Below are 25,494 nucleotides of genomic sequence, written 5' to 3' on the forward strand. Positions count from 1 at the left end.
GGCGAAGAAGAGGGTAGCAAACTCTGAGCGTGGTGCTTCATGGGAGTTGTAGTTCGTGATGTGCGTCCAGTCAGGCCCGCGAGGGAGGACAGGACTTCCCTTCCCAGTAGGCTCCGCGCGCGGGCCCGGCAAAACCCTGCTCCGGCTTGAACAAATCAAATCGAAGGAAAGAAACTGCCGGCTTTCAAAAATCCTCCTCCGCCGCCATAATCGCTGGGGATCGTGGAGCAGGTGGTGTGCACAAGCTACAAGAGCAATCGCTGCAGCAAGGACAGGCTAGCGGACCGGTTCCTGGGACCGTACGGAGGCGCGGCGACCGGATCGGTTCTCACGCGGGCTCTCTTTCAAGCAGTCACCGACGCGCGCGTTCCGTGGTCCCACGCGGCGGCGCCGCCTGAAAGCGGTGAGTCGGGGCCCTCACGCTGTTCCTGTCACCTGCCTGGGCCACCAGGGCCTGGGTGGGGCGAAGCGATCGCTTCTTGCCTATGGTGGCCGGGGCGTTGGGGGTGGGGCGCTGGGCGGCGCTGTTCCTTTCACATTTGGGGAAACTGAGGCCTAGAATGGACACTAGCCCCAGCTGCCTCCCTCGGCGCTGCTGCCCGCGGTGGCGTCTCATGTTGGCATCCATCTCACCTGGAGGCGGTGCGAGGCCGCCTGGCATTCCGGGTGGGGCCCCGCTGTCCATCGCCGCCTCCCCTTGTCAGCCCACGTCCGCGCGGGAAGCCTGGCATGAGTCACTGCTGACGCCTTGCGGGGTCGATAGATGGATGTGCACCTGAGGACGTCTCCCACGCGGCCGCCCAGGAGCAGAGGGCGTTTGTGTATTGATTGATTGTGTGTGCTCCCTCGCAGGCCATCTGTTGACCTTGGATAGAGCAATTCCATCCCTCTGTGCTTTGGTTAGTCCTTCTTTAAAGTGAGCGGGGGAGGGCCTGTGTGTCTGTGTGTCCTCAGTCCCGTGGACTGAGAATGTGCCTCCTTTCCACCTGGAGCCCTACCACCCCCACCACATTGTCCCATCTTAGAACTGTAAGAGGCGGCTGAGTTCCAGATAGATTTTTTTTAGTCATCTTCGTGTTGTCATTCTTTCAGCCCCTCAATATGAGACCTTAATATCAGGACACTGTTCCTGTCAGAACAGCTTCATGCACTTTTATCTGCTAGAAACCCTACAGGAACCTTCCTGGTCCCTCATACTGATACACAGTGTTTCAAATATTCTTTGTGTCTTGGGTCTCTTGTTAACTATCTTTTCTTCTCTAACAGTTCCATTTTTTTTCATCTCTCTGCTCTAGCCATAGTCCCAGTTCCTCCTCTTCTCCCACAAACCTTTGCATATTCTATTCCCTTCATAAGAATGCTCTTCCATTCGTCTCCCCCCGCCCCATGGCTCAATCTGTGATATCTTTAGTTTCTTTACAGATGACACCTTTAGTCATTCTACAATAAACTGCACCCCCCCAAAAAAAAAAAAAAAGAAATCCAACAAAAACACAAACCACCTTCTTCCTTGCCTTTCCTGGTTGATTTGTGTGGCTTTGTATTATCCAGACTAGGTCTCATGTAGTCCAGGCTGGCCTCAACTCTCTTAGTAGCTGAGAGTAGCCTTCAACTCTTGATCCTCCTGCTTCACTTCCCAAATATTAGAGCATAGGTGTGCCCCACCACCGGCCTTTTTTATTATTTTACTTTTTTGTGGTGATAGAGATTGAAACCAGGTCCTCACAAATACTAGGCAAGAGTTCTACCACAGAACTGCCCCTTCCACAAACTTTTTCATTAACATGTAAAATATAGAATATAAGAATATAGAATATTTTGTTGAATATAAGCTTCAAGGGGTATGTGATTTACTGCAGCTCACCTGGCATTCAGAACAGAATCCAATACACAGTGTTTTCTCAATGTTTCTCCACATTGTCCTGAGTAGTAATTTATGCTTATTGATAAACTAATTAGGGTAGTTGTGTAAATTAAGGAAAAGTGATGGGAGGCTGCCTGAGCCCAGAGGGAAGCCTGGTATGGGACAGGGGTTTTAGGGGCTTTTAGTTAATACCTCCTAGATTTTTGCAGAGGAATCAGGCTCTGACCTTCTGACCTTTAGTAGGGTCACTATCTGCAGATGGCCTGGCATTCAGAAGGTGCTCAAAGAATGACTTGACAGTTCCCTGGGTTTTAGTCAGTGTTCTGTTGCTGTACAGAGGCACCATGACCAAGGCCTCTATTATAAAAGAAAGTATTTAAGGGGGGGGGCTTGCTTATAGTTTCTCGGGTTTATTTGTTATTGTGTCAGGAAGCATGGTGGCATGCATGGCACTGGAGCAGTGGCAGAGAGCTACAACCCAATCTGAAAACAGAGAGAGAGAATTCAAACATACGAGCCTCTGGGGGCCATTCTTATTCAAACCACTGCATTCTCTTTGGGATCATGGGATTATCCATTCTCTCTTCTCTGTAGTAATGCTGGGCATACAGCTTCCTGCATGCTAGACAGTTCCTCTTAGCTATACCCCAGCCCAACTATTCCAATCTGTTAAGCTTCCAGCTGTGGGTAACTTTGTCTCCAGTGGTAAGATTATTAAATACGTATTTGGCTACAGACCTGCTTTCTGCCATAGAAAGCTCCTGTTCTCCTAAGCAGTGATGGCATACACCTTTAATCTCAGCACTTGGTCGGCAGAGGCAGGAAGATCTTTGTGGGTTTGTGAGTTCCTGGACAGCCTGGTCTACAGAGTGAGTTCCAGGACAGCCACAGCCAAAACAGAAGCCCTGTCTGGAAAAACAAAAAGAAAAGAAAGAAAACTCCTAGTGCCGACTGCTGGCGCACAATCCCTTAGGTGGCACTGGGATAGGTGGAGGTAGTCATTAGAACAGATTTATCAGCACCTGCGATTTCACCAATCATGCTTATGTAACAGTCTATAAATCTCCAAGAGGACAGGGCTTGGAAGGCTTCCAGGTGTCTGAACACAGGAGATTCTTGGGAGGATGGTGGGACTTCTTGTGCATGGATGCTCTGGCTTCTTTTCTCATTCTTTTTCTATGCATTCTTTATCTGGCTGCTCATTTGTGTTCTTTAAAAAAAAAAAAACCTTTGTTTGCTGGCATGGTGGTGCACACCTTTAACCCCAGCCCTGGGGAGGCAGACGCAGGCAGGTATCTTGACTTTGAGGCCTTCTTGGTCTATGGGTTGAGTTCAAACCAGCCAGAGATGCACATTGAGACCCTCTCTCTAAAGAAATGTAAATGAATGAATGAATAAGTCATGTGTTGAGGGGGGAGGTCTGAGGTACCATTCCCCCAGACCTCACACACCCACCTTTTATAATCAACCAGTAGATACGTGTTTTCTGTAAGTTCTGCAAGCTGTTCTAGCAAATTGACCCCAAGGGAAGGGTCATGGCAACCCTAGTTCACAGCCAGTAGACGAGAAGCACAGGTAAACACTGAGGTTCATGACAGCATCATGTGTAGCGCAGCCTTGTAGACTGAGCTTTCATCTCTTGGGATCTGAGCGTGCTGGGAGTGAATCAGAGGACAGCCCGCAGCTAGCGCCCTGGGTGGCTGCTTGTTTGATGTGTTCAGTCTTAGAAATGTGTCATGAAGCAGAATGGGGAGGCTGAGTTTGTTTTCCACACACTGACCTATTGTGATGGCAGCCCTTGTGATGTAGATACCTCTGGTCTCCTAGGAACCTCAGGGGCTACTGTGGCATGCACAGTCTCCTGGCCAGGGCAGAAACCAGACATGCAGTGGCCTTAGCCTTGTGTGCCATCACAAAGTCATGCCAGCATGGGCAGTGGGACATTCCCTGGAATGGATGACCTGGATCCCATAGCTATCTATGTCCTGTTTGAGGAATGGGATCCTGAGACACAGTGCTGCCAAGATGATCAGGCAGGTGTGTGATTCCCGAAGCAGTTGTTGCTTTCAGGTTTGACTGCCCTACACTGGGTGTCTTTGCTGGGGCAGTTTGGAGAGGGGCTTTGGGAGTCGATCTCTCTTCTGCCTTTCCAGACTTATTTTTCTAATGCTGTATTCATTTCTCTTGGTGGCTTAGCTTGTGGATTCTCCGTGGCAGGAAGTGGGCTTTTATACCCCCTCTGACTAGAGATTTCAAGGGACCTCCCTTTACACTTTGGGGTTATGCTTGGGATCATACCTAGGGTCTTAAGTTTCCCAGAAGAATCCTTTTCACAACGTTGTAGGTGTTTTGTTTTGTGAGACAGGGTTGAACATGTCGTCCGGGGTGTCCTGGAACTCGCTATGTAGACCAGGCTGGCATCAAACTCAAAGAAAGCGACCTGCCTTTGCCTCCTGTGTGCTGGCATGAAAGGCATCCACCACTCTGCCCAGCTTGGTTTTGGGGTTTTGAAGTGTTGGGTACGTTGCCTGCATATACGTGCAACATTTATCTACAGCGCCCACAGAGGCCCTAGGTAGAGGCCCTAGCTACAGTACAGATCTAGGAACTGAACTCCAGTTCTCTGGAAGAGCAGCCTCTTAACCATTGAGCCGCCTCTCTTGACCCTTTAAAAAATGCTAAAAATTTAAATTCACAGTAGTGTGTGTGTGTGTGTGTTTAATATGTATGTGTGAGTGTGAGTATATGCATGTGAATTCAGGTCCCCTTAGAGGTCAGAGGTGTCTGATCTGGAGCTGAACTTAACAGGTGGTTGTGAACTGCCCAGTGTGAGTGATGGGAATCAAATATGAGTTCTCTTTAAGAGAAGCAAGTACTCAAAACTGATGATCCATCTCTCCAGTCCTCCCAAGACTGTTTTTTGTTTGTTTGTTTGGTTTTTTGGTTTTGTTTCAAGAAAGGGTTGTGTAGCCATGGTTGTCCTGGACTTGCTTTGTAAACCAGGCTGGCCTCGAACTCACAGAGATCCTCTGCCTCCCCGAGTGCTGGGATTACAGGCACAAACCGCCGCTGTGCCTGGCTCCAAGATTCTTTTTTAACGTAGTTTCATCATCAGTTTACAGATCTCCAGGAGAGCCCACCATTGTAGTCATGGCCTCTGAAGACATTGCCAAACTGGCAGAGACCCTGGCCAAAACCCAGGTGGCTGGAGGACAGCTGAGTTTTAAGGGCAAGAGTCTCAAACTGAACACTGCAGAAGATGGTGAGTTCCTGGGCTGGCCGGGGGTGAGGGTGGCAGGTGGAGACCTCAGGCTTTCTGAGCCTCTTCATCTTTATTGTTATCATTTGTTCTGGCAGCCCTGTGAGCTGAAGTCAGCGCCATGGGTCCATTATAACAGTGAGGCTTGTGGCTGGCATTTGGGTTCTTCTTTCTTCCACCCTTCTCCATCTCTTTCTTTTTTTTTTTTCAACTTTTTTAACCCCCAACACTAGATAAGAGGATAGAGAGGATAGATAAGAGAGAAAAAGAGGATAGAGAGGAACAAAAAGAGATCCTCGAATAAAATCAGAGGTTGGAAAGGAGGCTATGTTACTGTTAGGCTACTTCCTGCTGATTGGGATGTCTGGTTCCTTGGGGGAAGTTTGATCTTTGATGTCAGGATATCTGGTTTCTTCTTGTTTCTACTTTGCACACAACTACTTAATAAACCACCAACCAACAACCCCCACTGCCTCTGCAGGTCCTAGCATTTATATATCCTCTGAAAAGTCCCTGCAATTCCAAATGTCATACAATTGCAAAAACTAACTGCAGCTGGCCAAACCATGTCCCCAACAGAGCAAATTACAGTTAGCTGCTGCAGAGCAGCCTCATATCCCCACACCTGGGGTTAAAACGAAAACATATTTGCAAGTGATCATATTTCCTGCAGTTGAAGCACTGGCATTTTAATACCAGAGACCTCTAGCTACGGCCTGACCTATGGTATTAGCATGGTACACATTAGAACTGAAAATTGGTTGTATTCCTTATCCATTCGTCCATGGGCGATGACTGAGCCTTTAATGCTCTAATAACTTTTTTTACATTTGGTATTCCTATTTTCATATGCCAAGGTCTCTATCAACACCTGCCTTGCATCAGAGTCTGATGAGGCTTTGTTCACAGCTGAGACTAGTCTTTGTAAAAAATCGGTGAAGCTTTCCTCAGAGTCTTGTATAATCTTTGTAGACAAGGTGAACCCTTTCCCAGCTTCTCAACTTTGTCTAAGCTCTTAGCTGCCGAGTGACCTGGTTCTGTAGTAGTGTCATCAAATTGAACCTGTTCTTGTATACCAGAGTACTGCTCTTCACCAAGCAAATGACCTTTTACTATATTCATTCTCCTCTATTTTGATCAATATTCATGGCTTCCTCTCTCCACCACATTAACCATTGTAATTACAGACAAGCCTCTACTAATTATTCTATTTTGAGTAGCCCAGTTATTTAGAATTTGTTTCACATAAGGCAAGTGCATCCCATATGAAATCATGGTCTCTTTAAAATGCTTTAGATCTATCTATCATTTCTATAGGACACCATTCTATCTCGTCATCACCTTGTTCCACACCATTAGCAGGCATGTGCTGTCTGACTAAACTGGGAGAGCTGATGATGGTGATCTATAAGCCTGGCTTACCTCTCCTCTCACTCTGGGTAGGTTAGTTTGAGATTAACCCTTTCCCTCAAAACAGGATTTTTCATCAAACTGTCCTCCCACCATGTCAGCTTTTCTCTGACCTGACTGCCTTCCAGCACAGTCTTTCCCTCTCTCTTGCTCTCCTCAGTCACAGGGACTGAGACCTTTTGTTCTCCCTTTTCCGGTGCTCCTCAATTCCCAAGTGCTTCCACTTCCACCCACAGTTTTTCCAGTTGCCCTACCAATTCTGCAACCCTTTCAGAAAAACCTCTTTTGTTTTCCCATTTCAGCCATTCTTTTGCCTCTCCAATTTTTCCAGCTGTTCAGCTATTCTCCCGATCTTTTAAAAAACAAAATTTCTGGGAGCAAAGCAGGGGATATCTCAGCTGTAATAGCCTCAAAAAATTTTTGCTGGTGTCTTGAAACAAACTATCCATTCCTTCCACACAAACTATCCATTCCTCCCGCCCCCCTGTTGTTTTCTCTGAGGCATTTGAAATCAACTTTCCCACTCTGCCCAGCCCTACATCTGGGTGCTGCTTGTAATTGGTACTAGCTAATTTGTGGGTTCTTCTTTCTTCCACCCTTCTCCATCCCTTTTCTTTTACCCTTTAACCCCCTAACACTAGATATGTGAGAAAAGGGAAAGGAAAGAGATAGGAAGAATGTCAGGGGCCAGAAGGGGCGACTTTCTCATTAGGATACTTCCTGCTGATTAGGGGCGTCAGGTTCACTGGGTCAGTTAGATTATTGCTGTGGGGATATCTGATTTCTCCTTGTTTCTTTGCAAATGACGACTTAAACTGTGAGCAACAACAGGTAACCAGCCATTGGTGTATAGCCCAAACTAGCCTCACACTTTTCCATCTAGCTCAACCTCTGACTACAGGCTGGGTTCTTCCCACAGCTACTTTTATCCTCACTGGCCCAGGGCAACTGCCTTCTGTATGGCAGAGGCCTTGAGGAAGCTGCGTTTAAAAGTGTTGGGCCCTCATGGGAAGTTCCAGTCCTTGCAACCAGGCATCCTTGGGAGAGGGAATGGGGTTCCTGTCTGCCCATTCAGGACCAACCTGAAGCCTTTGCTGCCTAGAAATAAAAGTATCTGTCTTCAGACCTTGTGAGGCCACTTGGGGTTCTGGCTTAACCAGAGAAACTGGTTTGGATTTGCCAGATTGTCTCCTACACCAGCTAACTACTCCCCTCCCCCAGGGAACTCTTTGAACCTTGGGGTGATCAGGATGTCCTTCCCAAACAGCTTCACAGTACTTTGAAATTACAGATTCCTCGGTGGATACCCAACCCCTCAACTTCATCTGCTTTGTTTATTTTGGTTCCTTATTTGTTGTATTGGGTTTTTGTTTTATTTTGTTTTGAGACAGGGTCTCAGTATATAGATGAGGCTAGTTGAATTCATAAAGATCCTCCTGCCTCTCTGCTTCCTGAGTGTTGAGATTAAAGGCACACAACTCTACCTGACTTGTTTTGGTTTTGTTGGTGTTTTGTTTTGTTTTTCAAGGCAGGGTTTCTTTCCATCACCGTAGCGATTTGGGGACTAACTCTGTAGAGCAGGCTCAAACTGGCTGTGTAGCAGAGAATGGCCTTGAACTACTGATCTTCCTGCCTCTGCACTCCCATGTGCTGGTATTTGTGTTATCATCACTGAGAAGTGGGTAGAAATGAGACCAAGCAATTCATTCAAGGTCACTGATTTCACAAATACCAAGATTAATGAGGTCCAGCTGAATTCCCTGCTCCCAAGCTTCTGAATAGACACTGAGCTTAATTCAGTAAATACAAATTTCATAACACATTGCTTGTTGGGCCAGAGAGATTTATGGCTCCGTGGCTTAAGGCACTTTCTGGTTGGCCTGATGACCTGAGTTCAATCACTGGAACCCATGTGGTAGTCAGGAACTGACCCTTGCAAGTTCTAACTACAGTTTATGTGCACCCCCACACGCACGGTAAGTGTATGGCTTTTTCCCTTTCAAAGGCTTTATTCCCACTTCACCAACTTGAAAACTGACTGAGGTCAAGGTGCCCCCTTAGGGACACTGTCACCACTGGTGGAGGAAGGGTGGAAACTCGGGCTCTGAGCTGAGGCTGCAGCTCTGATTTAGTGCTTGTAGACAAGCCCTGGATTTGATGGCCAGCACTGCAGAAAGCAGACAAAGTTTGTCCTTGAAATTCAGGTGCCTAATCTCCCCACATCGCCAGCATTATAGTAGGTCACTAGGAACGCCCAGCTTACCCCAACCTGTGAGGAGCTCCTGACTTTGAGTGGGAATGACGTGCTTGGGAGGCAGAACGTGAGCATCTCTGAGAGATTTGAACGAAAGGTGAAACAGGACTTCCCTTGGGACCGTCAGCTCCCTAAATAATGACACGGGGAGACCTTTTATATTGGTTTAACAAGCCTTAGCTCTATAACTAGAATTCATCTGTTCTATCTTAGTTATGCTAGTCTGGCTACCTCTTACTTTCCATCTCAGTCTCGCCGTGGCCTTCTCTGTAACTCTCCCGTAGTGAATGCCTCCTTCTCTTAGTGACTTCTTTTTCTCTCATCCTCCCTCTGGGACCCTCAGACTGGGAACGAAGTCCTGCCTGCTCTCTCCTCCGCCCAGTCATTGCCTCACAAGCTTCTTTATTAAGCAATCAGAGATAATTGGGGAACAATTACATGTAACACTGATACAGGAAGTTCTTCAATAATCATGACAGTGCCAATGGGGGACTATACCCAGATCTCAGGCACAGAGATCAGCATCTGAAAACAGTGCACAAAAGCATCACTCCAGCAAAAGAAGGACCTGAGAAGTGAAGGCCACTTTGTTTGTCTACCTTTAATTAGTTTTTAACTTTTTTTTTTTTTTTAATTTGCTGAGACAGAGTCTCTCTCTGTAATTTTGGCTGTTCTGGAATTTGCTCTGTAGACCAGGATGGCCTCAAACTCACAGAAATTCTCTGGACCCTGCCTCCTGAGTGTTGGGATTAAATGTGTATTCCCCCCAGGCCTGGCCCTGCCCTTCTTGCTTTTAAGGCTTGTGTGTTTCCTCGAGCAGACAGCCATCTGGAAAGTCCAGTCTCTTGACATTAGAGGGTCTGCCTTTTTGGAGGAAGACTTGACAAAAGGCAAAGTGATCACCCCAGCCATTGTCCTCAGGGCAGCTGGAGAGGAGGCGCTTGCCTCATAATGTCACTCGTGTTAACTGATTAACAAGACCACAGTGAGTAGGCCTGTGCTTGCTTGAACATGGAATTGTCTGCACAGCTCTGTTCCTAAGAAGGCTGTGGCCTCTCTAGTTCTCCCGTCTTTGGAGTGGCATGGGTCCCAGCCCTCAGAGTAAATGAATTACAGGTGCTTCCTGAGTTACCCTGCTGCTAGTTCACGGCAGCCGAAGCCTGAGGTGTCTTCTCTTCACACAGCTAAGGATGTGATCAAGGAGATCGAGGACTTTGATGGCCTGGAGGCACTACGATTGGAAGGCAACACGGTGGGCGTGGAAGCCGCCAGAGTCATCGCCAAGGCCTTGGAGAAGAAGTCAGAGCTGAAGGTGAGAGCACAGGCCAAGGAGCTTTGTCCTCTCATGTTGCTACACCAGTTACCTGGTTCCTGAAATGCGGCCATCTTGAGGTAACCTAGGAGAACAGGAGTCTTAATTGGAGGTGGCACCCTTGAGAGACAAACTCGGGGAGTCTTTCGCTCGCAGTGCAAGTCTCATTCCACCAAGCAGCATGAAAATTAGCCAGCACTGCCAACAGGGGCCATTGTAACACACCCACTCACAGCAGCCAGAACTAGGGATGCGGCTTCTGCAGACACATTCTAAACGCTCCTGCTTTTGTGACATTCATCTGATGGTGTTGAGTAGGCTGGATTTTTATGTATTTTAGGAAACAGTTTGTTTTAGGTGTGTGGATATTTTGCCTTACATGTATGTGTGTGTGTGCAGTGTATATGTGCCTGCTACTTGGCAGAGGCCAGAAGAGGACATGGGGTCTCCTAGAGATGAAGCCTTAGGTGATTGTGAGCTGCCATATGGGTGCTGAGAATTAAACCAGGATCCTCTAGAAGAGCAGCCAGTGCTCCTAAACGCCGAGCCATCTCTCCAGCTCCTGAACTAGCTTTTAAAGTAATTGAAGGCACGGCACGCACCATTTCTCTCAATAGCGTGTAATACAAAATAAAATAGTTAAGTGTCGATTTTTAGCTGCACTATTGCCACTTAAAGGCTCTAAGCCTGGCCCCTTGTTCTCCGTTTGGTGGGCATGGAGGTGCAAATCTGAAATCCCGAGACTTGGGAGCTTGGGTAAAGATTAGGAGTTTAAGGCCAACCTCAGTTACATAGTTTGAGGCTGGCTTAGGCCACATGAGACTCTTGTATAGAAAACAACAAAAATAGCAAGCAGTAGAGATGGGTAGGACCCACAAGCCCCAGATGGAGGTGGTCAGAGGGGTTGGAAAGAGGTGCTTCTCCACGTTCAGGCCTCTTTTTACTTCTGTGTTCTTCTGTCACCCAGAATTGTCATGTTTTCACCAAAGGGTTGGACAGGTCAGAGAGAATTCCCTTCCCTTCCATGTCCCTCTAGCTGTGGCCAGAATATATCTAATTGCCTGCTGAGAAAACAAACTAGTAGTCTCCTTGGTGCCCAAGCTCTCAGGCTGGTGTGAGGCTTCCCGTGAGGCTGCTCCTGGGTTCTCTCCGGAGTTCTCCAGCTAACTCTTCCCTTCTTCCTGCACAGCGATGCCACTGGAGTGACATGTTCACCGGAAGGCTTCGGTCCGAGATTCCACCAGCTCTGGTAAGGGCCAGGCTGTGCTTTCCTGCGGGCACAGACACCCCCTCACAGCAGTTTTCTCCAGAGAGTTCAACCCCACAGGTCAAAACCAGGCTAGCCCAACACCTGCCTTGTGTCTGACAGGTGCTAGGTAGGTGAGACATGAAGGAGACCGCAGGACCCAAGCCTTGGATGGGAGGAGGTGCAGCTAGGGGCAAGCATTCCCAAGGTCCCAGTTCCCACACTGTGTCTCCCCTTGCTGTGACCACCCTCTCCTGGTGCCTTAGGGACCTTCCTCATGATCCAGGCTGTGTACAATCTTATGTGGCCGTTCCACCTTTCTATGTCATTCTTTTGCTGTGATGCTCAGTAGTGGCTCCAGTTCCCAGCCTTTGAGCCGTAGAGAGAGGGAGAGAGAGAATTAGTTGGGTCTTAGCGCGGGCTGGCAGTTGGGCTGCTCTAGGTCTCTGCCTAGGACAGGGCATCAGAAAGAATGAATTTTGGGTGGTAACTGTCATGCCTCCTCAGGCCTTCAGTACAAAGCACACAGTGGATTTCAGGAAAGCTCCTCACCACCCTCCCTCCCAAAGAAGCACAGCAGGGGGTTCGGGACTCTCAAATAGGCTAGCTACGCGGAACCAGCTCCTGAGAGATGGTGGAGTTATTCCCGCCCTGGAAGGATAAGCAGGGGTCAGTGTGGGCTGAGTGAACTATCAGGGTGGAACGGAGAGTCGAGCAGCTTTCTTGTGGTTTTTCCTGATCAGAAAGTAGGAACCTGGGACAGTACTGGTCCAGGGAAAAGTAGACACAGTGCACAGCTGTGGCCACCAGAGGGCAGAGGGCAGCTGGGGCCAGACCTTCAGCTGGCGGGACAGCCATCGTCTCTGGAAGGATAACAGGAAACTTTGTGCATGGTATGGGCAAAGGCAAAGTGTCCTCTTTAATTCCTGCCATTGTGGGCTGCTTGCCCACTCGGATGGCTGCGCCTCTTTCCCCATCCTGTCTCAGGCAAAACTACCTCTGGTCATTTCTCCTGGAAGAGCTGGGAGTGTCCTTTGCTCAACCCTCCTATTTTCAGCAGCATTCTGCTCAGATAGTCCTGAAACTTGAGGTGTTGATGAGGCATTCCTGCATATCCAGGAGCCATCTTTCTGCAACTCTGCTCTGCTGTCTGGAATCCTTCTGTGTTGACCGGCTGGCGCTCATCCTCAGGGAGCTCAGTGCCACCTCCGATGGAGAGCCTTCCCAGATCTTCTCCCCCCAAGCCCCACTCACTCTCATTCCAGTGTGGGAACATAGTCAGGAAAATCTGTGTCAAAGCTGGTGTCTGGGCCAGCAGGGCGGCTCAGTGGGTGCTTGCTGTGCACACCTCAGTTCAAGCTGCGTTCAGGCAGTAAGTGCCCTGGTGGAGAGAGAGAGAGCTCACCCCAGGTTGTTGTCTGCCTCTCTGCTTGCCTTGTAGTACTCATGTGCCTATACTCAAACACAATAATAATAAGGTAAAAATGGTGACGATGACGGCACTGTATAATTTTTAAGCCAGTGTCTGTGCCCCATTCCTCCCAACTTGCGTATGGTCTGTGGACAGGGCTATGCCTGGCACAGCAGTGGCACCTGGAGGTGACCGGGAGGGTGACTGACTTCTCTCTGTCCAGATCTCCCTAGGGGAAGGACTTATCACTGCTGGAGCACAGCTGGTGGAACTGGACCTCAGTGACAACGCATTTGGGCCTGATGGGGTGCGGGGCTTCGAGGCCCTCCTCAAGAGCCCAGCCTGCTTCACCCTGCACGAACTCAAGCTTAACAACTGTGGCATGGGCATCGGTGGTGGCAAGGTGGGTTGGCAGGCCCAGTGGTCTCTGCGGCATCTGCATCGGGCCTGTGTTCATCACCGTCAGGGGCTGTCGTCTGTCCCCTCAGAGGAGAAAAGCAATGCCTCAAAGACAGCCTGCAGCCCGGGAGGAAAGGAGTCCAGAGGGTCGGGTTGCCGAGCAACCGTTCCACGTTCTTGAGTTGCCTTGGCAACACAGGCAGTGCTGCTGCGTAACCTGCTCTGACCTGCTTGCTGTGCAGAAGGCAGGCCTGGGACGTCCCTGTACCAAACCTCTTGCTGCTCAGAACAGCGGGACAGCCCCGGTCATAACTGACCTTAGTTCCTGGACAGGGCTGCACCTCAGGTCCACCCTATGGCTGCTGGCATGCAGAGAGGGAGACTGGCCCTCCTGTTTCCCTCTTTTTCCGAGCCTCTTTCAGACCCCGAGATGGGACACGGCACACTAACAGGGATGGGGGTGTTTGTGAAGCCTCGTCTATGTACTCTGCTGGCCCTACCTCCATTTTCCTGTACGAGTGAACGAAGGTTTGGAGGGGGGAGTAGAGTTGGAGCCGTCACCACGGTTCCATTCTTTTTTCTTTCTTTCTTCCTCCCCTTGTGGCAGGAGAATTAAACACATCTTTGCAAGGGCTCTCCCGTGTGCTATGTCTCCCCCTCGCAGGCTCCATTCAGATTAGAAGAAACTAGAGTGAGTCTTGAACCGTCCCAGGCTAAGGAGACAGGGACCGCCTGTAGAGGTTGCGATATGATATAAAGGGACAGTGGGCAGGGTCCAGGGCTTCCCCGGGTGCCCCCTTCTAACACCCTTTCACTTATAGGGACCTTTTTTTGTATTTGTGTTTTTGGCTTTACAAGATGGGTTTCTCTATGTAGCCCTGGCTATCCTGGTTTCTCTAGGTAGCCTAGGCTGGTCTTGAACTCACAGAGCCCTGCTGCCTCTGCTTCCCGAGTGCTGGGATACAAGGTGCCTGACTGTTTTGTCTGAGAGACAGGTCATGTTGTAGCACAGTCTTGCCTCAGACTCAGTATCTAGCTGATCAAGACTTTGAACTTCAATCCTTCTACCTCTACCTCCTAAGTGCTGGGATTGCAGGCATGCCACACAATGCCAAGCTACCTCTATAACCAGAAGACAGTTTATATCTTCTGTTTGGCATACCTACATGGCCTACACCATCCATTGTGCACTTGGGGCTGTTCTTTAAGTAAAATAAAAGTTACGTAGGTACAAGTACTGTCAGATGGTGCAGGTGCGCCGCGGTCTAGCAAGAGGCCTCCTCGGGTGTCGAGTGTGGGGGAAAAGCTCAAGGCTTCGCATTCTGGTTCGGAGTCTGCTGATTTAGTGACCATGAGAAAGTGTCTAAGCTGGTTGCTGTGGTACATTGCTTATCTAATTACTCTAAAGATTGAGGCAGGATGATCACCAGCCTGGACATCAGGCTAAGACTGGAGGTGCTTAGAAGGCTGGGTTACAGCAGTGTGAGTTCAAGGCCAGCCTCAGCTACATAATGAGAGCCTGTCTCAGGGCAAGATTCCGGCCTCTTACAGCTTAGTTTCTTCATCTGAAAGGTTGAAATCACAACAGTTTTAACCCAGCAGAACCCTTCGATAATTGGGAATCCACACCACACTTGGCTTAAAATCCAGCTGCTCCATTTGCCTCCACTTGCCTTAGACCCCTGCAAGTAATAACCCCAGTAGATACACAAACACCAGAAAGTATAAAAAGTTTTGTATAAGCCAGGCACAGTGGCACACACCTTTAATCCCAGGTGGGGCCTATAAGTTCGAGGGCAGTCTGGGCGAGGTCCAGGACAGGGCTGCACAGAGGAACCCTGTCTGGGGAAGTGGGGAGGAGTTCTGCATAAACTGTGAAGTGCCGTGACCATTATGCTTTAGCAGTGTCCCTGATCCACCACTGGAGGAGGTGTTGGCTGGAGAAGGAGGCAGGTGGAATGAGGACCTGTCTTAAATTCTGCACACACCCGTGCCTTTCCCTACAGATTCTAGCTGCAGCTCTGACTGAGAGTCACCGCAAGTCCAGTGCCCAGGGAAAGCCACTAGCCCTGAAGGTCTTTGTAGCTGGCAGAAACCGCCTGGAGAATGATGGGGCCACTGCCTTGGCAGAAGCTTTTGGGGTAAGTCCTTTCTTTTTACCCTGCTATGCCAGACACAGAATGGGGTGGGTCCTAGCCAGTTGGTGGGATTCAGTGTCTTAGTTTTGTTGGGTTGAGACAGGGTGTGTCTCTGTAGCCGTGGCTGGCCTGGAACTCTATGTAGACCAGGCTGGCTTCATACCTGCCTCTATCTCTATCTCTCGAGTGCTGGGATTAAAGGTGTGTGTCATCATACCTGGCTTATTTTCTTTTTTTTTTCTTTTTTTTTTTTTTTTAGAGAAAGGGTTTCTCTGTGTAGCCCTGGCTGTCCTACAACTTGCTTTGTAGACTGGGCTGGCCTTGAACTCGGGATTCTGCCTGCCTCTGCTTCCCAAGTGCTGGGGTTAAAGGTGTGTGCCACCACTGCCTGGCTGCTTGTTTATTGTAGGTGTGTATAAGTGCCCATGCCACTTGTGGGTCAGAGGTGGCTTGGTGCAGTTGGTTCTCTCCTTCCACTTGACGTGAGTTCCAGAGACTGGACTTGGGTCTTCAGGCTCACAGAGCAAGTTCTGTGCCCGCTGCAGCACTCTTTGCCAGCTTTGTCCCGTTCCCTTTCCTGTCCCCATGTTCTAGGATACTGTAGGTGTGGGTGCTATTCTACCTGTGAGGGCCGAGACCGCCCTCGCCAGGAGTGGAGACGACGGTTTCTGTTCCCAACAAAATTTCACCAGCAGTAACCAAACCACCACAGCAGCAGCCCTGTGGTCTGGCCCAGGAGCTGCCCGTAAGGACTCTCACCCACCCTTGGTGGGATGGTCCTTACAGAGAGTTCTCCAGGCTGTCTTCAGTTAGACCCCTCCTGTGGCCTGCAGCCCTCAGTCCTCTGATCTGCTTAGAATCAGGTTCTTGTTCCCTCCCTGGTTTCCCACCCCAGGTCTGTAGGTGTTCTCTCAATATAGATGGAAAAACTGTTAACGAAATGTTATCTTCGGACTGTGGGGCTTAGGGGTACTTAGCATGGGTAGTTTCAAACCTATACACTTTGGTTTGGTTTGGTTTTTCTTATGTTTGTGTGCGCGCGCGTGTGTCAGAGAACAAATTCAGGTAGCGTCCTTAGTTATAAAGTCCACCTCCTTTGGGGCAGCATCTCATTTGGCTGAAGCTCAGGAATTAAGCTAGAGTGGCTGACCAGTGAGCCCCTGGGGTCCTCCTGGCTCTGCCTCTCCAGTGCTGGGATTACAGGTGCTTAACACCACACCCGCATCTTCATGTGGCTCCTATTGTTGGAACTCAGGTCCTTATTTTCAAGGCAAGCACTTGACTGCGCCCACTGTTTAGGTTTGGTGAGTGCTGGGTCTTAAACCCAGGCCTCATACTTTTCAGTCAGTGCCGAGCTGTCTCTGCGTGAAGTTCTCTACTCTGTCTGCGGCCGGGGCCTGTCCTTGAAAGTTTGAGGGTAATGAGGTCCAGCCCTAGTGCAGGAACGACTGTGGCGCTGAGGCGCAGGCTTCCTGGCTAGGAGGAGAGATCCAGAAAGCCTTCCCAGGCGTGAAGGCGGCTAGTTTCTGTCAGAATGACTCGGCCTAGAGGAATTACATGGGAAGAGAGGTGGGTGTGCACACGCCTGTTTTCAGGTGCCCCCTGAGGCCAGAGGCATTAGATCACCCTGGCATTTGAGTAAAAGGCAGTTGTGAGCTGCCCAGCATGGACGCTAGGAACTGACGTCATTTCCTGTACAAAAGCAGTGTGTGTTCTTAATCACTGAGCAGTTTCTCCAGCCCTTGAGGGTCTTTATTTTTATTTTGTGTGTAGGGGTTTCACCTGTGTGAGTGAGTCTGCGTGCGCCCCTGGTGCTCAGTGAGGCCGGAATGTGGATGCTGGGAACCAGCCCCAGGGAAGAGTTCTAATGAAGAGCTAACTAGATCAGGCTGGCCCTAGGTTGGAGTCTCTGAGACAAATAAAAATATCAACAAATGGGGAAATAGGAGTACTCAAAGCAGAGAGGATAAGGAGTCAAGGCCTAGAAAGGATGTGGCATGGAAGTGAGACTGTAGCTGGATAAAAGGTCCTCAGAAAGCAAGGGTGAGTGATGGTGCACATCCAGAGATGGCCGCCGCCTGCCGGTCAAAGCCAGGATGTCCGCCACCCCTGCTACCACCACTGCAAAGGACCGCAGACTAAGAAACCTCCATGCTGGCTGCAGGTCTTCTACTTCAGAGCCGGGTGAACCTGGCCAGTCTTTGGCATTCTGACCCCTCGTCTCATGCTGGTGGCAGTCCCTTTCTGTGTCTGTCGGACTACCCACTGCATGTCACTGTAGCACCAGGCCACACTGCTCAACTCTCTTCTGCCCCATAGGTCATCGGGACGCTGGAAGAGGTCCATATGCCACAGAATGGAATTAATCACCCTGGTGTCACTGCCCTGGCCCAGGCATTCGCCATCAACCCCCTGCTGCGAACCATCAACCTAAATGACAACACTTTCACTGAGAAGGGTGCGGTTGCCATGGCTGAGGTGAGGGATTGTCCATGTGGGCTCAGGAGGCTTGCTGGCAAGCGTCGCCCTGCCCCTACCATTCCACCCTTCCATCTTGAATACCATATGGCCCAACAGAGCAGGGTTCTGCGTCACAAGGTCCCTGCTGCCTGCTGCTGAGTGATCTCTGGGTCCTCAGTAGCTGGTGCTGGTCAAGGCAGAGGCTGCTGTGGCTCTGTTTCCTCATTGGTGCATTCAGTGCTTGCATATTGAGCCCTTTGTCCACGCCCAGTTTGTCCCAGGGGGAGGTTAAGCTGAATAGCAGGGTCTCTGCTTCAGGAGAAACTTGTACAAGGAGGGTAGGAGACAGCTGACCAGTTTGAACAGGCTCTGAGTACTGTACTGTGATAGCCCAGAGCTCTGGCCTCAAGGTGAGGGCCCATGGAAAGTGAGCTGTGTCACAAATGCAGCCAATGGACCTTAGACTCGAGGCTGGCTTCTATGGTAGCTTGCTTTTTTTTTTTTTTGGTTAAGGATAAAAGACTAGTCAGCTCTGACAAGTGGGGATAGGTGTTTCAGACACAGTGATCAATAGAATGTGAGAAGTCTACAGATTAATGAGGGTGCCGTCCTGAGTTGGTCCTTATTTAAATGACTGAGGTTCAAGGGATGTTGGAGGGAATAACGAAGGGAAAAGAAGGATTTGAGACCCTGTAGTATTGCCAGCTTTCTGAGTCTACCTGTAAATGAGAGGGAGCTGGGGAAGGTTTTATGCCCTGATGTGATGGGATATGATTAGATTAGATTCCTGCTTTAGGCAGGAATCTGTAACAGGAGAAGTAGTTTGGTTGAAGCTTATCCAGGGCCTCAGAGGCCGGTGGGCAGTGATCACAAGAACTGATGAGGTGGTAAGGTCAGGCCAATGTATAAAAATGATAGCGTCACCTTACATGCTTGCTTCCTCCTCTCAGACCCTGAAGACCTTGAGGCAAGTGGAAGCGATCAATTTTGGAGACTGTTTAGTGCGCTCTAAGGGGGCCATTGCCATCGCAGATGCTGTTCGTGGGGGCCTGCCCAAGCTGAAGGTACTACCCCGCCCTCTTCCTTTGAGAGTCTAGACTGTCCCATGATGAGGGGTCCTGCCTGTGGTGGTGGGGTATGGCTCACAGGGGATCTGGTGGGAAGGAGGGTGGGCCTGGGCCAGGTCTCAGCCTTCTCACTTTGATATAAATGTGTCAAGTACTTAGCATTGGGTTCATGACATTGTTTTCTCCCCTTTCTCCTATGCCAAAGCCCAAGCCTGCTCATGGGGAAGCTGAGGAGAGCAGAGCTTGTCTCCTGGTCCAGGTTTGGGTCCAGGTTTGGCATGACTCTCTACCCTCCCCTCTTGCTTTTTAGGAACTAAACCTTTCATTTTGTGAGATCAGAAGAGATGCTGCCCTGGTTGTTGCTGAGGCTGTGGCTGACAAAACTGAGCTGGAGAAGCTGGACCTCAATGGTAGGCTGCAGATTAGCCTTGGCCCTGACCAGTTGGCCCTGCACTGTCCTCCCTGACTTTCCCTTCCTTCCTGGACAGGCAACGCCCTGGGAGAAGAGGGCTGTGAGCAGCTTCAGGAGGTGCTGGACAGCTTCAATATGGCCAAGGTGCTGGCATCCCTCAGGTAGGGAACTCTGGGAAGGTGGTGCCAGAGGCCAGGGTCAGGCCTGTTCTCTTAGTTCCACTTGGTTTATCTCCACTATCTGCCAGTGCGGTAGCTGGCACCTTGTGCTAGGTGTTGGAGAGAAGAATGGAGAGCTTTTGTGTGTTCAGCAAAGGACCACCCTTAGGAACTGCGTGTGGGGAGGCCCCTTGCAGGGCTACTGTTCCCTCTACCTTTTTTTTTTTTCTTTTCCTGAGTCAGGGTTTTAATATATGACCTAGCTAGCCTGGAACTCATAGAGATCCCCCTGTCTCTGCCTTCCAATTGCTGGGATTAAAGGCCTATGGCCATCCCTCCTAGCAGGTCTTTGGCAGAAGTGGCAAATGGAGGATGGTGTGGGAGGTGCAGGAACCTGACAGGGCCAGCTCTCAGTTGCTAATAGGAATGGAAGATGTTCAGGCAGGAGGGAGATGTTGAGGTGGGCAGCAGTGGGAAGTTATTTTTGCACCATCCCCCTGCCTCAGTCATCCCTAGGGAGGCTTCTTCACATGCTGACACTTGTGTATATGTTCTCAGGGCAACTAGAGTGACATCAGCCTTCCACACTCAAGCTTTCTGTGGTCACATGGGATGTAGATTGCAGTGCCCCAGGCATCCCAGCCTGGGCAGATCCTGACAGGCTCCTCTATCCGTTTCCATGGGAGACTTGAGGCTCCTTCAGGACAGAGACCATTTCTGATTCTTCTGTGTCGGTAGCATGGTTAGCATCCCGGGAACTAAAAACAAATAACAGGCTCCCTGGTGACCCTTGTGTGCCATCCTGTGAGCAGAGCTCCTTGGCCTGGCCAGAGTCCATAAGCTCAGAGTTGGGCCTCTGAGTCAGCATGGGTGGCCAGGCTTTAGCTGGCCTCTCTCTGTAGTGATGATGAGGGAGAGGATGATGAAGAGGAAGATGAGGAGGAAGGAGAAGAGGATGATGAGGATGAAGAGGAAGAGGAAGATGAGGAGGAAGAGACACAGCAGCGAGGGCCAGGAGAGGAGTCAGCTACACCCTCACGGAAGATTCTGGACCCTAACAGTGGGGTGAGTTTGTTGTCATTTGCTGGGATCAGAGTCCTGATCCCCTGAAAGCCTGATGGGGACCAAAAGCTGGCATCTACTTGAGTCCAGTAGCAACCCAGGCCACATGGGTAGGATGGTTCTCAGAAAATCATTCCAGGCCAGACTTTTGAGTGTTTTTCCGGATTGTGAATGTACTCGTATGCTTGTTTATTCCAGTTAGAAATAAGTCACACACAGCACTATAAAAACATTTTTTTAAAATAAAACTAGCAAAAATTAAGCATAGTTGAACATGCTCATGCCTGTAACTCCAGGTCTTAGAAGAATGATGCAGGATGATTGCCAAAAAGTTGAGGCCACCCTGGGCTGGCATGGCTAACCCGTCACCAAAAAGCAAGCTCTGTTCTCCTCCCCAGCGGTTTGGTTACCTTGGTGGCTCCTTGGGGTGGGCTAGAGCTGTGACTAGGGTAGGCATGGGTTGCTTGCCTGACCCTGCTGGCCGCTTGTTCGTCTGCATCTCACAGGTTCTGAACTGCAGCTCCCAAAGAGTCTGGAGAGAACCATCAGACTGCCCACACACCTATAGAGCAGGGCTGCTTTTCTGAGCTCTGGGAGCAGCTGACTGAGAAAGGGCCTGTCAGGGTTAGGTTTCCCTGGCACTTGGTGCTTACTGGTAGCCAGCACTGACCCAGGCACCTGTCTTGTTTATGTGGCAAAGCTCTCCACTTGCACTAAGGCGCTATCGTGCCCTTAGCCCAAAGGCTTCAGGAACACCTGGGGCTGGCACCCAGAGAATCCGTCCTCTTGGGGACCTTGACGACTGGGTGAGAGCAAATTCTGGACCTAGGCTGTAAACTGGCTGGAGTAAGGACGTTACTCGAGTAGGACTGGGCAAAGCCAGGTGCAGGGATCTGGGGTGTGGAATCTACAGTCCCCTGTGTCACCTGTTTCTCAGGAGCCAGCTCCCGTGCTGTCCTCCCCGCCTCCTACAGACCTCTCCACCTTCCTATCATTCCCCTCCCCAGAGAAGCTGCTGCGTCTTGGTCCCAAGGTCTCCGTGCTGATAGTCCAGCAGGTAAGAGCACTGCCAGCCTCCCACTCCTTACTTCAAGTTAGAATCATGAGCTGTAGTGTATCTGTCATGAAGGTCGCTGCTGTGTCCCAGCAAGAACTGAGTAAGAGAATGAGTTTTTTGTGCATGCCCACAATGCACATTCCATGGGCTTCTTCCTGTCTAGCTGTTTCTAGAGCAAATGCCCTTTCTGGGTCACCTGTGTAGCTCCAATGCCAACCAGTCTCATGTGATACCTCATTCGGGGAGATCAGCCTTAACATTGTACTGGGGTATGGTTTCTGTTAACCTGGCAATCTGTGATGGAGGCCAAATAAATTCTCTTAGTTGTAAAAGAGCACTACATTTTTGCCAGGCATAGTTACACATAGCTTTAAATTCAGCCTTGGGAGGCAGAGGCAGGTGGGTTTCTTTAAGACCAAGGCCAGCCTGGCCTATATATAAAGATTTCCAAGCCAGCTAAGGGGTATATGAGACCCTGTCTCAGCAAGGTAAAAGTCTGTGGTGGTCAGAGAACAACTTTCAGAAGTTGGGTCCCCTACCCAGGACCAGCTTAGCTCTTGGCTTGGTGTCAGGTCCCTGTGTCTGCGGAGTTGTCCTGTAGGTTTACTCTTGTTCTAGACCTGAGAAAACTGGAGATCAGTTGACAGCAGCCAAAAAATTTGATCTGTGATCTGTTATTTTCATGATAAATGAGATTATATAGCATAAACATCTTTATTTCATGCTATTCTGCATTTTCTTTCTGAGTGGAGTTCTAAAGAGCTACCAGTGAGTGGCTCTAACACTTGAAACTGAGCCACTGTTTTTGGAAGTTGGCTTTTTCATTTCTTTGTTGTTAATGAAAGAGAAACCAGCCTTCCTGTGTGCAAATTTTGGATCCCTCTGATTTCTAGTGTTAGATGAAGATGCTGGCCATTGCCCTGGGAATAATAGTATTTAACCCATTTTCTCACTTGCTGCTCATACCTTTTGTGGGCCAGGTTTTCACCAGACTCTGGGGAGTAATCTGGGACAAGCAAGGGCCTTTTGCGGCTACTTTCCACAAAGTCAGAGCCGCAGGCCTCTGGCCTCAAACCAGCTACTATCTCTTGTCCTCAGACTGATACCTCTGACCCTGAGAAGGTTGTTTCAGCCTTCCTGAAGGTAGCATCTGTGTTCAGGGACGAAGCCTCAGTGAAGACAGCTGTGCTGGATACCATAGGTAATGTGAGCCGGGTCGACCTGCATGCTTTCCTTGGTCCCGAGTCTGGGGAGCTCCCCACCGTCATATGGTTGAATATAGAAGAACTTTAGCCAAGTAGGGTCAGGGCCCTGCCAGTCTTGAAAAGCCAGACAGTCAAAAATCCTCACAGCCCCATGAGCCATATCGTCACCGTACCTTCTCTGACCTTCATTCATGAAAGGAAGGCCCAGGGACAGGCTACTAATGACAGGAGACAAGGAGCAGAGACACATGTGCGTCTTTGTAGGCTGTGCTGCTCTGGGCTGGGAACTGTGCCACGGGGAGGGTGGCTGAAGCAAAAGCATTTCTGCAGCCACTCTCCAGAACTGTCAACATTTATGGACGCTAGAGGCCTCAATTCTTTTGCAGGGCTGTCAGGTCTCCTTTTCTCACCTACTATCCATAGCTTCCCTAATGGTTTTCACCACTGTGGGCCCTTGTGCAAGGTGGACGAAATGGGCATCTTATAAGGGGCCAGGGGAGGTAGCATTCCAGCACAGTCCCTCCAGCCCCAGTCAGCTGTGCCTGTGATCCCTCCCATGTCTTCCTCCTGACAGGGCAGAAGTCAGGGGCTCTGGATACCCTTGACGTACGCCGAAACCTCTCCTGCTGCCTGCATCCTGCCACTCCATTTTTGCTTTTCTAGATGCCCTCATGAAGAAGGCCTTCAGCTCCTCATCTTTCAATTCTAACACCTTCCTCACCAGGCTGCTCATCCACATGGGTCTGCTCAAGGTGAGGCACCCTGCACCCCAGCAGGTCACGGAAGTGGGAGGCAGGGCTCACGGCTAACCTTGGAGCTCACCCACCTTTATTGCAGAGTGAAGACAAGATCAAGGCCATCCCTAGCCTGCATGGCCCCCTGATGGTGCTGAACCACGTGGTGCAGCAGGACTATTTCCCCAAGGCCCTTGCACCCCTACTGTTGGCATTTGTGACCAAGTGAGTGTTGCCTGCTTCGTCTTTGTTGACCGGGTCGGGGCCCGCCAGTCCCGAGAGCCCCTGTCCAGCCCCCGTGCAAAGGCCAGAGTTGCTAACATTGTCCTAGCAGTTGGGAGACAGACCTTTCTGGACATGGAGCTCCTGGGACCCTGAGATGTCCATGGCACTCATTGAGCTGTCTTCTCCACAGGCCCAATGGAGCCCTGGAATCCTGCTCCTTTGCCCGCCACAGTCTGCTGCAGACGCTGTACAATGTCTAGATTTAAAACCAGCTTCTTGTCCCTCACCCTGTACCAGTGACTAGGGGCCTTGGATGGACTGAGCTCAGCCAACGTCTCCATTAGAAAGGACTTTGGCCAGAGGCAGGGGAGGGTCTTTGTCTCACGTGTCATATTGGTCCCTTGATACTGTGTTGGTATGTGTGTAGGTATGTACTTCCTGTCTGGATTACAGATAATCATCTCTACCTGCTGGACTAACCCAGTCCACTGTGGGGTATTGATGCCCAGGGGGAGGGGCTAAAAGCTGCTGTTATTAAATTATGCCAACTTAGCCATAGGCGCTGTTGGCCGACCTGCCTACCCCGCCTTTCTGTCCCACCAAAGCCTAGGGAGTTACTATGTGCTGTCCTGCTGTCTCCATCGTGCCTAAGGAACAGAGACTGTCAGAGATGCGCGGTCATCAGAAAGTGAAACTGGCCTCAACCATGTGGCCCAGAGGAAGAGCCAAGGGCCAACCTCAAAATAGTCCAGGAGTGGGGATTGCCTGGGGTGCCCTGGCTCTTGTACCCAGTGTAAGCAGCTTGGCTGGCCCAGACCTGTTCTTCATCCTGGGGAGGGAAGGGCAGGTAGGTCATCCCCTAACGCCTAAACTACATGTTGGGGCTGTTTTCTGAGACAAGGAAGTAGTGGGGGATTGAGCTGGGTAGGAGATGCCCTGTGACTTTCCATAGTGGCTGCATGGCCACCTCCTGCTTTCCTTTGTGTTGTGTGTCTGGGCTGTGCCTGGGAGCTTCACAAATAAAAGTCACCTGTGGTAGCTGCAGAGACCCAGAAGCTTCTTGCATCAAAAGTGGGGACATCTCAAGCTGGGTGTGGGGGCACAGGTCTTTAATCCCAGCACTCAGGGAGGTGGAGGCAGGTGGATCTCTGTGAGCATGAGGCCAGCCTGGTCTACAAAGTGAGTTCCAGAACAGCCAAGGCTACACAGAGAAACCCTGTCTCAAAAACACCAGGGACATTTCAGGACTCTGGTTCAGGGTTTAAGATGACCTGCTCTGGCTGGTGTAAGGCCGGGCCTCTCTATGCTGTTCATGGATCCAGTTCTACAAGCCTGTGCTTGAGCAGCTCTCAGTCTAGCCTTGAGACTTGGCAAAATGGCCCAGTGTGTGGACAGTGGGCCGTGAGGGAGGAGACCTTTAAGTACTGAGGATTCTAGAACACAGTCTTGAGGTTCAGATGGAAGCTAGCAGGTGCCATGTGACAGAGGGGCCTGCTTACTTTCCAGTAGGTGACATGAGGCTGGTTCTCCTAAGTAATGTGTACACAAGGCTGTGTACCTCAGACAAGAGCTCATCTTACCTCCAGGCAGGCCACCAGTGCCCGCCTCTGCACTGCGGTGTGCTCGGCTGCAGCCTTGTGCCCGGCGATGGAGAGACTACTTAGCAGCTGAGCGCACTGCTGCTCCGGCATGTCCCGACACCCACACAGTGGCATACAGTTTTCCAGAGCTCCCATTCCAGGGAGTTGAATCCCCTGGCCCTGGAGTTACAGCTATTGTAAGTGGCCCGGTGGGTGCTGGGAGCTGAACTGCGATTCTCTG

General features: G+C 50.2%; 1 protein-coding gene across 2 annotated transcripts; it reads left to right on the plus strand.

Moving 5' to 3' along the window:
- The first annotated feature begins 264 nt into the window (after positions 1–264).
- Rangap1 (Ran GTPase activating protein 1) lies at positions 265–24,717 on the plus strand. Of its 2 annotated transcripts, none has more exons than XM_021646532.2 (16): positions 265–403; positions 4,987–5,126; positions 9,972–10,099; positions 11,289–11,348; positions 12,980–13,159; positions 15,162–15,296; positions 17,613–17,771; positions 18,704–18,817; positions 19,131–19,230; positions 19,309–19,393; positions 20,293–20,455; positions 21,390–21,509; positions 22,608–22,710; positions 23,378–23,466; positions 23,552–23,673; positions 23,864–24,717. In XM_021646532.2, exons 2-16 carry the CDS (start codon positions 5,015–5,017, stop codon positions 23,931–23,933), a joined length of 1,740 nt encoding a protein of 579 aa, XP_021502207.2. In that variant the 5' UTR covers positions 265–403; positions 4,987–5,014; the 3' UTR covers positions 23,934–24,717. The 2 variants fall into 2 exon arrangements, with proteins under 2 accessions (XP_021502207.2, XP_021502206.2); XM_021646531.2 differs by having other exon boundaries at positions 270–403; positions 4,980–5,126.
- Positions 24,718–25,494: the final 777 nt, after the last annotated feature.

This window comes from Meriones unguiculatus, chromosome 8, assembly GCF_030254825.1.
Source record: "Meriones unguiculatus strain TT.TT164.6M chromosome 8, Bangor_MerUng_6.1, whole genome shotgun sequence".
In the NCBI taxonomy this organism is placed as follows: Eukaryota; Metazoa; Chordata; class Mammalia; order Rodentia; family Muridae; genus Meriones; species Meriones unguiculatus.